The sequence below is a fragment of the Pipra filicauda genome, unplaced genomic scaffold (genome assembly GCF_003945595.2).
Source record: "Pipra filicauda isolate LSUMZ 115617 unplaced genomic scaffold, ASM394559v2 scaffold61_size3293851_pilon, whole genome shotgun sequence".
NCBI lineage: Eukaryota > Metazoa > Chordata > Aves > Passeriformes > Pipridae > Pipra > Pipra filicauda.
In genome coordinates, this window is record NW_024104776.1 from 1,750,748 (window position 1) to 1,769,251 (window position 18,504).

Consider the following 18,504-nt stretch of genomic DNA (forward strand, 5'->3'; position numbering starts at 1 on the left):
ACATCGTCATTTATATAAAGATTCCTGAATTCATATTCTCTTAAAAAATTGATTTATTTTGGTTGAAGCATTTGATTCTAGAACTATAATTTATATAACTCAAAATCTTGGAGACCAGCACTTTTAAGAATAAAAAATTATCAGGAATTTGAGTATGTGGATTATATTTTCTTTTCTTCTCTACATTTGGGAAAGCCTTTTAAATTCAATTTGTTTTCCTCTCTGAATCATCTTAACCAATATATCCCTAATATGTGATTGTATTTAATTTGCAACTTTTTTATTTCTCTCCGTAGTAATATATGATGTACATTTTAATTCTCCTCTGAGGTTAAAGAAACACACTGAAGAATTTAATCCATTATGTTACTGAATCAAGCATGCCTATAGATTAATCCAGTTTGGGGTGCTTTATTGATTCAATTAAATTAGGTGCAGAATAGGAAAAAGCAAATTGAATTATAATGCCTTTATCTGGCTGTACCACTCAGCCATCCTGCTTAAAGAAACATAGAATGGTGAATGGAAAAAAAGAGGTATTTTTCTTGATGGTAGACCCTCACTCACGGAGAAAGGAGTTACATCACTTATCACTGAACTTTTGTTCTTGGTTGGTTAACCTGGCTTCTACAGGGTTAGAGCTAATCTACAGGGATGCTCACAGAAGGTGTGAAATTGCTAAAACCTCCATCCCTCCAGCCCACTCGCTTTGTTATCTTCACTGAAAAGTCACTGAAACTAAAAAGCCTTTTTGCCCTGGTCATTTTGGTCATGTTTGCAGGTAAAGCAGTAGTACCTGAAGTGATGTTTTTAGCTATCTCCTGCTTCACTGCACTGCCACAGTCTGGTGGTAGCAGCTTTCTGCAAGTATATTTGCTACTCTTTCTACATTATTGCTAAAGGCCTATCTGCTAAATCTTAAATACTAATGAATCATTAAAAAGGGTATTAACATACTTGCTGGCCCTATATGTGTGTCTTATTCTTCACAGTTTTGTAGCAATTTCTATTAAAAAACCTCATTACAGAGATTATTGTGACATGCTTTGAAACAGCAACATTCATTATGTATTATCTATGTATTGGAATTTGGAAAATTAATTCACCAGGAAATGAAATGACTCATCCAGGGTCTCTGAAGATGTATGTTGAAGTCATGATTAAAATCCAAGCTGTAGATCTACATTGTGTTTGCTGCACAATCTTTTTTACTCTTTCTCTTTCTTTTTTTTTTTCTTTTAAACCACATCCCACGGTTGTAAATTCAGCCGGAAAATTCCACTGTGCTACTTTTGTTTTCAAACTGTATTTGGCATTTAGCCAACTATTAGTTAAATATGGCTTGTTTGTGAGCATTCCCTTTGCTTTGGGGTTCAAAGGATAGCCAGAAAGTGGTATAACTGGGAAAGAAGAGACATGCTGTGAGGAAGAGTGGGCAGAAAAACAGAGAGGCAGAGACCAAGGAACTGCTCAAGTGATGGAGTGACTGTGAAATGTGCTACTGATGTTGTTGTGAGTCTCGTATCCACAGATGATCGGAGAAATGAGGGTTTTCCAGCCTTTCAGTGAAGTGGGGGTAGGGCGAAAAGAGGTAAGGGAGGAATGAGGAGAGGCTAGAAGTGAGTGGGCTGCACAATGGGTTTTCCCTTACAATACCTGCCCTGACACATTCACTGCCCAGGTGGGTAGGGTGGAAGTATATTTATCTTCTGGTGTGTGTTTATCTTTTTATAGGTTACAGCTTCTGTAAAAATATGATACTTTATGTACCAATCCCCAAATTATACCAGTGAAATAAACTTTCAGAGTGCCTACAGTTTTCAGATTTATGGTTCATGGGTGCGTTGACAAATCTGTATAGGTGACTTCTACTGGCATCTAGAGGAGCCTTAAACTGCAGCCTTTGGAGGGAGATCCGGTAGTGCTCTGGTTACAGGGGTTTTTTTCAGCAGGCATGATGAGGGATACTGTTCTTGGGACTAGCTGGACAAGAATTCCTGATGTTTGTAGTAACTGTGTTTGTTGTAGAGCAATTAAATGTCCTTAGACATTAACATATCATCAATACTTAGTCATCATATGGGATTAGAAGTTTATTTCTTAACTTCTGTTTTACTTTAAATGCCAGATGGGGAGAAATGGAATGGAACATGAAATTCAGAGCAATAAAATTGCCATTTATATATATAGACAGATAAGTGAAAAATAATTTCCATTTAAGGGAATATATCTTTGTTTTGGAGTCTGCATGAATACTTTATCTTAGCTTTGGTTAAACAAGACAGATGTGTCAAAAATTTAATTTGTAATAATAATGGTGAAAAATTAACATATTTTGTTTATATTTTCCATTCTACTTTAGATTTTTGCGGAACATCACTTATCTGTAAACTACTATATGCATATATATTGTTGAATAAAGAATAATATTTCGAGTTACGGAGGTAATTTCTTTTTTTGCCACTTCTGCAACTGCAGTTTGAGAACTGCTAGGAGGAGCTTAAAGTTTTAAATATGGGATCCATATAGTTCCAATGTAACAGGTTTAAAGGCTACAATGCCACAAAACATCTAGGAACATGACACATTTGACTTTTAAATCCTTTCATTTTCAATACAAAATCTGCAGTATAGTATCTGAAGCTTCCCATTTCCTGCTTTTCTTATCAGTAATACTTCTGTGTTTCCTGAGACAAGCTAAATATAAGTTAATGTTTTGATCTGTTTGAAAAGATAACTTTGTCATGCAAATAGAACCAGGCTCAGTCTCCAGCTCATTTCTCTTCTATTTAGATATGTATACCGAGCATCAGATGGACTACTGAATATCTAGGTGTACCTTGTGAATCTAGATTTTGGATTGTCAGGGACAATTTCAATTGCTCAATTAAAATGTAAGTAAATAATACTCTTAGAAATCATGAGGCAGGTTAAAAGAAACCAATCATGTATTAGGACTTTATTAATCCTCAGAGCTGCTTCGCTGCTGTGAAGTTCCAGTATTTGAGGAAATTCTCAGAATATTGAAGTAATAATAAAAACAATGCACAAATGAAGAGACAAGGTCAATAGAAATTTTAACAAAGAGTCAGTTTTATTAAATATGATTTGTAAACTAAGCTCAGGCTTTTAAGAAAAGATTTTGCATATAGTATTTTTCTATTTTTTAAGGATCTTTTTGATCTGTAACATATCTAGTGAATCTATGAGGGTGGTGAGGCACAAGTTTCCCCAAAAAGTTGTGGATGCCCCATCTGTGTAAGTGACCAAGGTGGGGTTGGACGGGGGCCCTGAGCAACCTGGTCTAGTGAAAAGTGTTCCTGCCCATGGAAGGGGGCTTGGAACCAGGTGATCTTTAAGATCCCTTCCAACCCATGCCATTCTATAATTCTGTGATTCTTTGATTCTATTAATTCCAAGTATGCAACTTCCTCATAAAAGGAAAAACCAATCCTGTTTAGAGTAATACATTATCAACAGCAACTGCACTTACCTACAGCTTTGAACATGATTTCCCACACAGGAAAAAATAGGTAGTCACTTGCTAAAGCAAAAAATCACAAGGAAAGAAAAAGGAAAAAAAGTCAAGGTTTATTGCCTTTTCACACTGAAATGCAGATCTCCTTTTTTTCAGGGAGTTGCCCTCCATAAGAAGAAAATTAATAAGATACTTGAAATTTCTGTAAAAATTGTCGTAGATAACAGGAACACAAGAATCACGTCAGCTTAAGAGACTGTAAAAAGTAACCTTTATAATTTTATTTTTTTTCTAAATTTTGACAAAAAGAGACATTTTTATTAATATATTTATATATTACCTTTTATTGATTTCTCAAAGTAAGTGTATTCAGATAGTACATCTTTTTGAGTTAAAAAGTGCTACAGAGCACAATTTTTTTATTACTTCATCATTTGGAAGATTCTGCTTGTTGACAAGGCAGAGTAGAAATAAGTGTAACTGCAACAATGGGGAGTTACAGATCTATCTGGGAAGTGGCAAAAGGGAGTCATTGGAAACAATGAAAATCAGAGAATCAATCAAATTGGAAAAAAACTCTAGTTTGTATTATCCTAAAACATACCTATCGTTATAGAGATAAATATAGACAGATTTTTATTTCCAGACAGGTTGTTGCATTGTGGAAGGTATTTTAAGCAGATCTAATGCTGAGTCCTGTTCAAGCTTGTGCAGGTCATTACTCACCTGAAGTACTAATTTCTGCTGTCAGCTTCTGTTCAAATTACATTTGTTTATTCATTTGAGAATTTTAATGAATTGATTCAAGCTTAGTTTTGACTTCAAATCAGTTATATTGTTCTAATTCTAAGCAGCTCCATAAAACTATAGTCTCCTAAGGTACAAACTATGCTTGCAGTTGTCCCAAGAAAAATCCATAAAAAATGTAAGAGTGAGGCTTGTTTTGACAAATTTCAACATGAGTCATGAATAGTCAGGATTCTTACACCTTTGAACAAGATTTTTCAAGCTGCATAATTTTGATCCCAAAATAATACCTCATGACATGTTATCACAAATAAATTCTCAGACCTTAAGACATTACTTTTTATAACTACTCACAGACTTATGACCTGTAATATATAGGAAGTCTCTTATCTTCTCTTTAGATTTTGTACTTCCTGAATAGTAGATAAATGTTGAACTGCACTGTCTGAAAAATTCTGTTCATTTTGGATACATCAAATGGAAGAATTCTGGTGATGAAACCTAAAGATCCCTGCTTCATCACAGTATTTATGCATATTGCTGTATATTTATTAGTAGTGAAAACTTCATTCTGAGATGGATTTTGGTAGGAATTCAGACAATCTTTGATGCAACTGCACTGAGGCCTCAAACCTGGTGTTTCTTAGAATGTAAAAGGAAAAAGCACATTGTGTTTTTCATATTTCAAAAGTATAAACATCCTGTGAGAGAGGCACTTGGTGTGCAGAGATTGAATAAAACCATGTCACACTGTAGTCATTGATTCCAGTGTTCCTTCAGATGGACCACACAGTTCTTTTTATTGTTGACCTCCAGCTTTGTGGAAGCAAGGTTACTTTCTTAAACCTAGCATCTTTCCTTTTTTTATCATATCATGACAGATTATGATTGCAATTCATGAGTGTGTGACTGTGGGGGTCAGACAAATTTTAGCTGTTCAATGATATTCACAATTCAGAAGTAATAATAATTTGTAAGGTTTGGAGATTTTTTAGCAAACTATTTCTTCAGTGTATTGCTTGTAGTGCTACCAAAATTGTCTCTGGGTTTCTCTACAAATTTAATTTTTAATTATGTTAATTCTGAAACTGAATTTCTGTGTGTGCTTTAGCCAGTGTGGAAGCATAGTTTGTGGATTCATCTGTAAAACTTACTGAGAAGGTGAAACTATAATGTATATATCCAAAAAAAAGATGTGATAATCCAGACATCCTGGATGAAAATTACTGTAACTCATAAAGAAAATGCAACTGTCTTACATCCAACCTATGACATTCATAGAAAAGACAAATACAATGGAAGAATTTATTTTGTAAATGCTTCCAGGGTGACAAGTCCTCATCCTTTATCAAGAGCATTTTGAAAGATGATGATCTTTACATTTGTTTCATTGTAACTACCCCAGATGGAATATTAAAAAAGAGAATAGGAATTATTCAGGCAGGTAATCAAATCCCTCATTGTTTTTTAAATTTCAGACATATGCAAGATATATGCAGATATATGCAGAAATCCATACCAATTCATGGAGTGTCTGGCATTGCAATTTTTCTTTTCACTTACATAGGATGCCGAAATGGAGTAATTTGGGGAAAAGAACTAGCACAACAGAAAAAAAAATAGTACTTTGACAAAAGATCATTTTAAGAGAAGTGGGAATTAAGAAGCAGAGATGGAGAAGACAGACAGAACTCACAACAGCCATGGATTACATGGCAGACTACAGGTCATTGCAATGGTGATATTTCCAGTGGGACAAGGCTCTCATAGCATTCCAACAAGCTGTAGGAACTCTTCAGAGGATGAAATTGCAACTACCCGTGAAATTACATGGATGAACCTTGTAACTCCCCATGGAGGGTACCATATTTTGATCATGTTATATGGTGAGGACATTCCTTGTCTGAAACTAGGATTGTTTTTTACCTAAAGCTCTCCTGCGCTTGCTTTTTCAGAAGGAAAAAAAAAACATTCAGGAATGGTGTGGCAACAAAAGGGAGTGAAGTAGGGAAGCTTAAATGAAGAAAAAGAACCTCTTTCTTTAAAAGGAGACTTTTTTAAAGATGGAAAAGGGAAGAATAAGAGAAAAAGATTAACTTACGACCATGTACTTTCTGTGTAGCTGTAATTACCTGACCACTCATCCATTTGGTTTCCCTTTCAGCTCTGTGACTAAGAGGAGATAGAACTCTTTACTAGTAATTTTCTGTGCATGCTTATTCAGCATTGGTCAACTGACAACTATGGCACAAATTACTGAGTATCTCTGACGGGAGAGAATCTTTAGAAGATTGTTATGTACATATGACAGAATAACCTTCAAAGGAGAAGTAGTTTCTCTTGCTGTTTTTTTGATTTCTTATTCTGAATGTGGAAAGATTCTGGTCCTTTTTCCCATTCTCCAGTGTGAAAATAGATGCCATTCAACATTTCATTTTACTTCCCAGCTAGGAAATAATGGATTGAAAGGAAATTTAGTTTCTAGCACTTGAAAGACAGGCAAAACAGACCTCTTACTTGGTTCAGTCCAACCTGGCTTCTGGCAGTGCTAAACCCTTATTCACAGTGGGTTTATTTTCTGTATAATCCTGAAAGTTAAATGCAGTAGAGATCTGTAAGTTCATTTAGTCCTTTTCACGGCCAAGGCATTAGTGATCTCAGCTATTTGTTCCTGGGTGTTTCTGCTAGAGTTAATCTGAAATGATGCAAGAAACAAGGCAGTCATCTTTCTGTGGAACGTTACGCTTCTGTCCAATACCTCCAATAGGCAATTGCCTCACAGATTTCAGCACACTGTAAACCGCAGAAAAGTGGATTGGGTATCAGAGGTATGATTTTTTAAATGATACTCTAGGGATCAGTATTCTCAGTACATGGGATTTCTGTCTTGGTTTGAGCACACTAAAAGTGAAAGCTTAATCAACAGCAAACCCTGCATACTTCAAGTATGTCCATTTAAATCTACTACAGAGGGAGATAATAATTTTGAATAGAAATTAATCTTTTTCCTTTTAAATAATCAAGATTTCTGAGAACAATCCTATTCAGCTCCTGATATATGTGTAGAAACATGATCTTTATAAACACTGATCTGAAGAGAATGAAGTGTATCATCAGGGGAGATAAAATGTTGAAGCTTCAATCTACACTGAAAATTAAATATGTTATTAAAACAAGAGTCTAGAGAAGATATTTATTTATGAAATAATTATAGTGGAACTGTCAGTTGGGTTTTATCTTACTTTACTAGCACCTTTGTCAATACTAAATATTTTAAAGTCCTGGATGACATCTTGCTGTGATTAAACTGTAAACTTCAAATTCACTTCCATGCAACCAGTACTTTAACTTGCTGCTGAGACCAGTTATATATTTTTTTCTTCTTTGTCTTCTAAGATGTAAAATTAGGACATTTATGTTTGTCTTTAAAGCGGTTTTTTTTCTGCAAGAGTGTTGAGCAAGCTGAGTGTTGGTCTTATAATTTCACTGCATATGGATTTTGTTCTAGAACATTAATATACAGAAATGATTGAGGTCCTGGTATATTAAGTGCTTTTTAAGGTATCTTATTTTTGATGGAATTATGAAATCTGACTAACATACTGGAATGATCATTTTATAAGTAATTAAACTTTTTTCCAACTACAGTGTTAGGATTTATAAGTTATTGATTCCCAATAGACATTACTTTTCTAAAAGCATTAATTTACCTACAGTCCCCCAGACAAATAAACAACTTACTGAAAAATCCATTTCTTCGAACAGGTAATCAAGAAAAATTTAATAGACTTTTTTTTTTTTTGTGAATTGCATGGTGTCTAATGCCTTGTAGTTCATGCTTTTAGTTTCAAATATTGGTTGGCTAGGCTAAAGTTGTGAAGTGTCTGCCTTTAAAGGGTGCAACTTTGTGGAAACATAATATTCAACATGAATCTTAAGCTTGCTTGGTAAATTGGCACAGTGAACTTAAGTAGATATTAGGATTTTTTGTGTCAATCAAAACTGAAGCCTGGTTTATAATTTAAATTGTAAGCTATCAAGGCACTGAAAATTGCCAGGATTTATCTACACTGACCTATTACTGTTGGACCCAGAGACATTCCTGCACCAACTTAATCAGGTAAGTATGCCATTGAAGAATCTGCAGCTCATACTTCGATGAAAGTTGACAACAGAATATAGATATAGATATAGAATATATTATTTGCTTTCAAAATTTCCACTTAAAGAAAATAGTAGAAATAAAGGGAAATAATGCCATATGGCATTATGCTTGTGATGGAGTGCCACGGCCCACGGGGAAAGGGAATGGGAGCGGGCACTGCAAAAAGGGTTCGGGACACAGCAGAGGTCTCGTGAAGCAATGCCAACTTTATTGGGGGAGCATGAGACTTAAATAGGGTAGGATAAGGAGGTGGAACCAGGAGAGGGGAGGAGTCTAGGACTGGCAGCTCAGGGACACTTATGTTAGGGTGACTGGGTAAGGAAGGGAGGAGTTTGGGTGTAACCGGGGAAATGGGCCAATGGTAGCTCTCCCTGCACTGCAGCACTTAGTGGCCAATCAGGTGCAGGGGAGCGGGAAAACAGGGGAGGACAACAGGTTTTGGAGGGAAAACTGTGAGGGGAGGAAGGAGACAATATGGTGGGTAGGCTTTTAAAACAACTGGGGGTATACACAACCATATAACAATATAACAATAAACTGGGTAGAACTGGGGTAAAACTGTCAAGTCCAGGAAATGTCATATCCGGTGTAAGAGTGTCCATTTCAGTAATATCATGTCCATTCTGGTATAAAAGCATCCATTTAAGGGTCATAAATCTTTCTCCAGGCTTGATATTTTTGCCATTCTGTCTCCTCTCCTCCAACAATGGAGATTCTTAACTACACTAAATGGAAAATGTTCTTCACATGTCAATCATATCTGCTAGCATTTAATAAACTTGGATAAAGTATCTTGGATTAACTTCTGCTTTCTTGCAAAACAGTGAATATTTCCGCACTCAGTCTGTTTAAAGTTGCTCTAGTGCTTCATTCCTGGTAATCAACAGAGGTCATGAGTCTGATTCTGCTTTTCCATGTGCTTTGTATAATTTTTAAAGGTATGAATATGAAATGAGTAAATTTGGTATGATTCTGATTTGCATAGTTTGAAGCCTTAAGTGCTGATGCTTAATGAATAAAGATTTCAAGTAGTGTCTAATGGTGACAGTAGTGTCATTAGGTCCAGCAATTCAAGTGGTAACCAGACCCTCATACTGCAAGATTAAGAAGTTAAAAAAGTTTGGAAATCATGGCTTGCCTTTTAAAGCAAAAACAGAGAAAGAGAAGAAAGAAATCAGTTATTTGAAAAGTATTAAGCATGTGTTTTCATTAGTATTTTGACAGCATCTCTATTTATTTCCCTTTAGAGTAAAAGTGTCTTTATAAAAAAAGTCCATGGTGCACCCTTTCATATGTGAGGAAATAAGAGACCACAACAGACTTATAATGTCTGAGGTGCCAAAATAATGGTGGCGAAACTCTGTTTAGGACTCTCTTTCTGGCTCAATCTCTGGTTGCAGAACAGCGATTCACTCCGCCATGGTCTGGGTGGGGCAAACACAAATCTTTTTCAATCAGGGACAAAAGTAAGAAGCAAAATAATCTTAAACAATTGCTGAACTGGCATAACTGTCTGAGGGACGTCATAGCTCTTGTTACAGAGGCCTTTTCTTGGTGTTCTATCCTCACAGTATCATTGGTAGATGGAAGACCCTAGAAGTGGTGATAAATCACCACTTAGGTAAGATTTTTGATGCAATTATTCAAATGACTGATTTTTTTATACATATATATATATATATATTTTTTTTTACTAGATTTGGCCTGAGCTTAGTCCTGGAACTTTATCAGAATATACAAGAAAAATGTTAGTATAGATATTATTCTTTTTGCCTTAAATTTCAGCTAAAAATTTCCTACGGCATCTAAGAAATAGGTGAGAGAGAACTCTTGCAGACTGCACAATGTTACCCATGCTTTCTTTATGGGCAGTTAACGAAACAGATTGATAGAAAAGAAATAATATTCAGGATATTATACTAGAAACTTCACATATACTGTAGCTAAAGGATATTCCTGCAAGTGGATGCAGTGCTGAAATTCTGTACCATAATTGCGAAGAACTTGAGAGTTCGTGCTTCCACAGTTACACGTGAATGTATGGTCAAAGAACAGTCTAGTTAACCCACAGGAAGATACTTGACGGCTGGGTGAATCTGATACTTCTTTTTTTCCTGCAGTGTGAGCATATATCCAACAGTTTTCAGAACTAAATTCAGCGTTTTTTTTTTACTCTTAATGTTCCCACATTTTATGACTCACAAATCCTCCTGCACTAAGCAGACAAAACTCTCACTTTCAGTGAAGACTTCTTGTACATTTTTTCTAAGATATAAAGATTATGTAAGAATAGCCACTATCTTTATTCCATCATTCTTAACAAACAGTTTAAGGGTGATCTGTAGTTTCTTATGTACAGTGCTTAGAGATGTATGTCTGAAGATTGATTTTGAGCTCAGTATGAAGTGTGAGGAGCAGGGATTGAAGTCACTACTAAGAGAAGAAGTGTTAGAATTGGAAATGTCACTAGAATGTGAGATGTTACGCAGGAACTGTTGATCATCGAAAAGATGTTAATTCATGCACTTGCTGCCTGGAAGAGAAAGCATTTGAAGCTGCAGAGATTGCAACTTTAATTTCAAATGGAAAGCATAGAGAGAGCAGTGCACTGGTCAGTCCATTGGGCACGAGTGTACAGAGGTGCCTCTTTAACTTGTCATCCCAGGTGGCCACTCAAAACACACTAAACAACTGTGTCGTTTCACCAGCATTGCCAGCCACATACATAACAGCAGCAAAGCAACAGCAGGATGTCTTGCAATCTTTCTTATGTTTTAAATTATTAACTTTTGCAAAGAAGTGTGTGCAGAGAAAGGTTATGTTTCCTGTGTCAAGCACATTGGAATGGAGACTTGAATGACTTTCATTTACAAAGGTGTGGGAAGAGGTAGTGGGAAAATTCTTTTTCTCTTCGTGCTATGAGCAATGTCTTTTTCTAGTTTGTCCAGTTATTTGTTTACCTATGGCCATTTGAGACATGGATCCCTTTGTTTACTTGTTACTTTTCCAGACCTGTTTTCAGTCCTTTGGTTCTTCTCTCTTCAGTTAAAGCCGTCAGTACAGCAGTTACTCATTTTTGATGGGATTCTATTTTAAAACATGAATAAAGTATCAACTTACAGAAAAAGAGTTTAAGGAATTATTCTGGCCTGGAAGTTAAGGTTTTGTCATGTCGTCCTGTTGTACTTATCTGCCTTAAAGTTCTTAGTCTGCTGTTTTTCAGCCATACTTGACTCTATGGAGCATTATAATGAGGATATATCAACAGGAAAGGTTAAGACAAGATAGCAGACAAACATTTGGTTCAAAATATGATTTCCATTAGTATCTGTTTATCTAGAACTTAAGACTTCTCAAATCTGAAGTGTATTTCTGTCTTGTTCCCAACCTGGCAAAATAAATTAGTGATAATCTACATGCAAAAATATCTTCCAGGTCCAGTGTTTTGTAGAAATTAATGAGTATAATTTAGGCTCCCTGTATAGACACTATGTAAAACTTTCTACCTATTGCACTCTCATATCTGTGATGATACATGATGTACTATTTCTGCTAGGTTATAGCTTTCTATTTTCATTGCCTATAACAATAATCTTACCCTCTTCTGTCTTGCCCTTATGAAAGTATGAAGTGAAGAATTTTCTTGTCAGCTGCAGTTCAGTGCAATAATTTCCCATTTCCAGACCACTGTATTAATGCCTCCTACACAATCATAAACTATCCTCTGACTCATTCTGCATTGAGAAGTGCTGATAGGTGCATCTGGCTTCATGGGTTTCACACAGCCTCACAAACCACTTGGCCTTGTACTAGTTAGCTCTCTAGGTTGCATTGTTTCGAAATGTAGTAGTCCCTGAATTAAGAGTTTTAAAGTTTTAACTGAAATGTATAACTAGGCTATTGATTATTTTAAATATAACAGAAGCAGAAATGATTCAATGTATGAAAAAATGGTCTTAGAAGTAGAATAAATCAGCTTGTGAAGAGCTTTGTGATGTAGAACTCAATCAGCCAAAGCTAGACCAGTGATCTTATAATACATGATGGGCAAATTTACAATGCAAATTTACCTTAAAATATAGAATATAATAAACACCATTAGAGAGATTACAAACCAATATTGTTCTAACTATACACTATGCCTTTACTACACATCTAGATGGGAAGTCAAAAGTCTTTAGCAGTGAAGAATTACGTGACATATAAACTGTTTAATTGAAAACTGTTTGACTTTATGGTCAAACAGTGTTGTATGTTTATTTACGTAATGAACAAATGAAGTTAAAATTACCTGGAATATTTTTGTCCTGTGTTTTTTGTCTTTCAGAACTGTTAATTCTAGCAAGACTTTCTATATATTTTGAAAACTGTGTTTATTTTCTCAGGAATTTTATTTCAGTTAGGTGTTAAAATAGTACTAGTTTGATTTAGAAGTTTCCATGCCATGCTCCAAATAGAATGGGAAAAATATTCTTTTGATGTTAGTGGCGACTTTTGTATTCATAATGTGAACTATTCAGAGTTTCAGAATTGCATAAGTTGTTGGGGTTTTTTTGCTGTTTTAGTGGGTTTTTTTCTTTCTTTTTTTTTTTTTAATTCATGAGTAAATTTGTATTTTTGTCAATCGGTGACAATGGACCATTTGCTCAGGGGATTTGTTTTGCTAGCAACTCTGAATAAGAATGGAAGTTCATTAATAGAGTATTTAAATGCCAGATGTACCATGAAGTACTCCCATTTTTTAAATAGAGTGATCAACCTCTTCTGTAATAGCAGAGATAGAGCTTTTCTATTCTTGGATAGTGTGATTATATCCATGCCACTCAGCACTTACTTCTATATTAATGCTCTTCTGCCTGCCAAAAGCAGCACGTTGCATAGGATTTTTTTCAAGTCCCTATTCACCTGAAATAACTTGCTTTCTATTTATCTCTGTCTCAGTTTAGAATGTGATTCATAGGTCTACAGCGAAAAATTATCAGGCCTTTAAAGCACATGGAAGCAAGAACTAATCCTGAGGGATCTTCGTTGTTTGGCTCAGATGCTGAGCTCCCCAGAGCAAGAACTATCTCTGTGTCTTACACTGTGTCAACCACATTGTCAGCACCTAATTAGGAAGCAAGAGGATGGAGGCAAGTGAAGCTCCCTTTTTCACATCTCTGCTGTGATTATTTACCTGTTAAATACTGCTTTTCTTACTTTTTATCTTTTATGATGAACTAAGGATTGGATGCCCCTTCAATATAAAAGGCTAAGGGGAGAGAAACCAAACCAGCCCTGCCAGGAGTAGAACAGATATCTCCTCTTCCCTTCTGAAGGAAAAGTTTCGATCACAAGGAATTATAGAATTGTGGAAAGCTCAGGTTAGAAGAGACATTCCAAATTAATTTCATCCATCTCTGCCTTCTGAGGCAGGATAAACGTAACTTTAACATATCTGACAGATTCCCATGTTGGAAATGCATGCATTAAACTCTTGTGTAGTCACACTAGTGCAGGACCAGCCTTATAAGGAGATGTTTTTCCCATTATATCTAGCCTAGATATCTAGCCTAGATATCTCTTGTTTAATACTGACTTTATTCACTGTAGTCCTCTTAAAAAAAAAAAAAAAGGAGAGAAAGGGTTATGCTCCCAGCCTTCAGTTTTTCACCCAGAGAAGTTGTGAATGCCCCATCCCCGGATGTGTTCAAGGCCAGACTAGGCGGAGCTCTGAGCAACACGGTTCAGTGGAAGATGTCCCAGCCTACAGCATGAGTATTGGAACCAGATGATCTCTAAGGTCCCTTTCAACCCAAGATGTTTATGATTCTATGATATTTCTGCACAAGCACAGTTCTTTTAACTTTTCTTCTCAATTCACGATTCTAAATTTCATCATTTGTGTCCTCATCTGAATGTTCTCCTGTTTGTGCATAACCTTATTTTAATAAGGTACATAGAATGAAAAGCCACATTGCATCTAAGGTCTTACCATTGTTAAGTGGAGCAGAATAATGCCTCCTTTGTCTTGTATATGACTCTCTGTTGACATACCTGAGAAAATTTGTCTTTTGTAAACGGACAATGTGATAACACTTTCAATTCTATTTGGCTAGCAGTCAGAGCATCCAGATCCTTTTATTCAGCTCTGGGGACTTTTTTGACATTTTTCCCCTCTTTTCTTCTTTTTAATTCTTACCATTTTGAACGTTAAGTTAGTTACTAAGAATAATGATGCTATTATGTACCCTTGGTTACTTTGTTTGCAACAGAATATGCTATGTTAAGGAAAAAATTGTAACATTTGGTACCCATGAGGGCTGCTGTGCTTTTACCAAAGTAAGATAAAATTAGAAGGAATGTTTTATATGTTCCTTACAAGCATTGCTTTGATGAATATGCATTGTGTGTCAGCTGGATGCTATAACTATTATCTGACTTTTATCTGTTTTGTGATGATTTGGGGATGAATCTCACTTGTCTTTTTATCTGTTGACCCAATGTTCTGTCTGGGGAGATTTGTTGCTTGCCAGGGTGGACTCAGATGCTGCAGTGAGAGTGCCGAGGCTTGTCCTGATGCTTTTCCATGTGTTCCAAAGATGAGTCCAGGAGAGGCCTGGAGCACACCAAGCATGACTACATGGTGCTGGAGTTTGTGATCAAGGAGTCGGGCAACTTAGGTGGTGTCTTCTTGATTCTGCTGAAGAAGAAAATGTCCTGGGAAGAGAATAACAAGGCTCAGTTGTATGGCTGTTGGCAGCAACAACATTTTACATTTTATCACCATAGACTCTTTTTGATGATCAGGGACTGCTAGGAAGATACAGGATCCACCTGAGCACCTAGGGAAAAAGCATCCTTACCAACAGGCTGGTGAGGGGACCTGCAACAAGAAAGTGAGCTGACTACCCATATGTGAGAGAGAAAGTGGACTGGACTGACAAACAAATGCTGTGCAATTATATGGACAGGAAACACCTTGAAAACAAGAAAACAGCACAAGGGTGACTATTCCAAATATGTCCACACAAATAGGGAAATGCTGAGAGGACAAATTGTTAGAAATCTCTCATATACTTTCTGGGAAATTAACATGACTGGAAGACCATATGAAGTGTCTGTATACCAGTGAAGCATAGGCAACAAACAAAGAATTAGAATTCTATGTGCAGTTGAGATCACAGAGGTGTGAGATGGCCCAATTGACTGGAGTGTTACAATGGCTGGATACAGGCTCCTTAGGAAAGACAGACCGGGATGGTAGTGAATGGGAGTTGCCCTTTGTGTGAGAGAGCAGTGGGAATGTGAGAAACTCTGCCTAACGATGCATATGAGACAGCTGAGACCTCATGGATCAGGATAAACAGTCATTTTAACGCAGGTGATGTTGTGGTGGGTGTCTGCCTCTGACTTCCTGGTCAGAGTGATCAGGCCTGTTATAGTGCGGGCTGCATTAGACAACTGGAAGAAGCTTCACATTCTATGATTCCCATGGGAGAGTTCAACCACTTGGTATCTATAAAGGAGCAGCACAGCAGGGCACCATCAGTGTGACAGGTGTCTGCAGTACAGTGATAACTTCTTCACTCATGTGATGAAGAGAGGAGGCACTCTACTCAACCTCAGATTTACAGAGAAGAAATAATTTGTTGGGACTGTGAAGATCAGAGGTAACCTTGACTGCTTAGTAGAGTTCATGATCTCAAGAGAAGAACATAAAAACTGAAAAGCAGGATCACAGCCCTGGGCTTCAGAAGAGCAGACTTTGACCTGTTCAGAAATCTTGGAATAATCCTATGGGTGATGGAGAAAAGATTTTCAAGGAAAACTTGCTCTAATGGTCCATTCAGACAAACAGGAAATCAAGCAAAAATGGCAAAAGGCCTTCTTGAATGAATACGAAACTTCTGACTAGATTCAAACATAAAAAGAAGTATAGATGTGATGGAAGCAGGAGCAGTTGACCTGGCAGGAAACTGGGAACACTTTCCAAGGAAGAATAGGTGCAGTTAGGAAAGCCAAAACTGGTCTGGTGTTATATCTAGTGGTTTAAAAAAATTTTTTTACGTGGTAAGTATTCTGCTACCTCTATAAGCCAAAAATAATGCATCTTCTCAGATGCTATTCCATAACTCTATTCAATGCAGCCATCACTTGGAAATTCAGTTTAACTCAAGTATGGCATTATCTCTAGCACCCACCATAACTGCTATGGCACCCAGTAGTTAAATCCATATCCAAGAGTTTCGCAACTTAATTTTTTGTTTCTCAAAGTGTAAACGTGCTGGATGAAATTTTGAGATAATGCAATTTGGAAATCATCACTGGATGTAATTGCAGGGGAAAATGAAAAGTGCACAGTGACAGCTTTAAAATATTCCGAATGAAGGAGATAGCATTAATTTGTGTAGGACAGATGAAAAATATTTTTTTTTTGGGAAATACAAGTTAACTTATAGAATGAACAGAGGTAGATGAAAAGCAGAGCATAAAAAGAATTACAGATTCAGATAGTTCAACGTCAAAGTACTCTAAAGGAAATCACTAACAGATAATTACTATTTTAAGTTCTGAAATTTTCCTATCTGCAAAACCACTTTCTCCTGCTTATATTTCTAATGTTGAACCTTTCTTTCATCTGACCTGTTAGACAGGAATATAATTTATAACTTAATAAGGACAAAAAGAAATGGGAAGGAAACATTTGTAAAAAATACTGATGATATATTGATTTCTTCCATTTGCTTACCTGGTACCAATCTACATAACAAACTTTTTATGAAATAAACTATTTGTTTTCTTCTTCTCCAATATATTTTCAGCCCACAGAACAATCTATTTCAAAATAACAGCTTGGATCTGAGATGCGGGGCAGCAAAATTCCCATAGAGTATCCTCATACTACAGTCCTGGGTGTTATATCTCTTCTGAGACTGAGCAAGTTGGGTGTGTACCTTGTCCATTGCCTTGGCATCATTCGTTTTCCCTCTAGAGAAACACTGGTTCAAGCACTTGTCCTTAGGATCCAGCTTGATTTTTCACACCCTTTTCCTTCCCTCTTCCCTGTCTTTTTCCTTCTCTGTGACTTAAACCATGATATCCTCTGCTCTGCCTAAAGTCTGACCCTCAAGAGGTTTGTGGAAGGTGTGAACCGGCACAAATGCACACTGTGACATGCACTTGCTCAGTACAGCATTTCTCTTCCTTTATCCGCTGTGAGACAGCATGGGTCATTAAAAATAAGTGAAGGCTGAGCATAGTATTCTGTGTCACTCCTGTCTTCTCACTAAACTCCTATTGTTCATAAAATCTCTTCATCCTGAACTGATGAAATTCCTGCAGAGGATGACAATCTGAAATTCTGACCTCTCAGATCTTCAAGACTCTCCTGCAGTTGAATCCTGCCATTGTGTGTTACATGCTTTTATCAGATGACTTCTTCCCCAGCAACTAAATTCTCCTTGCTGGAAGTTCATGAATGTTTATACCTGAAGAGGAGATGATTTTCTCACTCTTATTAGCACTGTACTCTTTCTCTCTCCCTCTCTTTGACTTCTCCCTTTCCTTGCACTCTAGGCAAATAAAGTTCAGCTCAAACCAGTAAAATAGCAACAAAGAGTAATGGAATATTTGCAAACAACCTGGAACTGGCAGGTGAATTAAAATTGTATGTTAAGTGGTCAGAATATTATGCAGAATTAATAATGTGTATGGAAAGATTCACCAAGTTTTTAACAATAAAATTTAATATATATTTAAAGGGATATTTTGAGGGTATGGGAGTATAAGTATTTTCATTTTAATTTTTATGATCCAATTAGTTGTTATTAGGAGAATGCATTCTTTTCAAACACAACACTGGTTTCTGGTCTGATGGTAGAACTGGTGTCAGGAGCTCATTACAATGGAGACCTTTACTGTTTCAACTTATTTAATAGTTAAGCTTCAATGTTACTCTGTGTCATCCAAAAAAGGGCAAAACTGTGTTTATAGAAACTCAACAAAATCATGTAGTATGTGCTAATACAGTTGGAAGACAGTTTAGGAGCCAAATGTAATGACTTATTTAGTCTATTCAGTAAAGGTGAAGGGTTCACTCAAAATATTTTCTCTCCTGAAAGCTGATTTTCTT

At 36.3% G+C, this 18,504-nt stretch overlaps 1 protein-coding gene across 1 annotated transcript in view; it reads left to right on the plus strand.

Annotated features, from left to right (window-relative positions):
• Positions 1 to 1,543: 1,543 nt before the first annotated feature.
• Positions 1,544 to 18,504, plus strand: part of CD226 (CD226 molecule) — a 30,175-nt gene continuing 13,214 nt past the window's right edge. Inside the window, 4 exon segments of the mRNA XM_027723118.2 lie at positions 1,544 to 1,591; positions 5,354 to 5,419; positions 5,421 to 5,550; positions 5,553 to 5,669. Coding sequence (XP_027578919.2) covers positions 1,544 to 1,591; positions 5,354 to 5,419; positions 5,421 to 5,550; positions 5,553 to 5,669 — 361 coding nt within the window.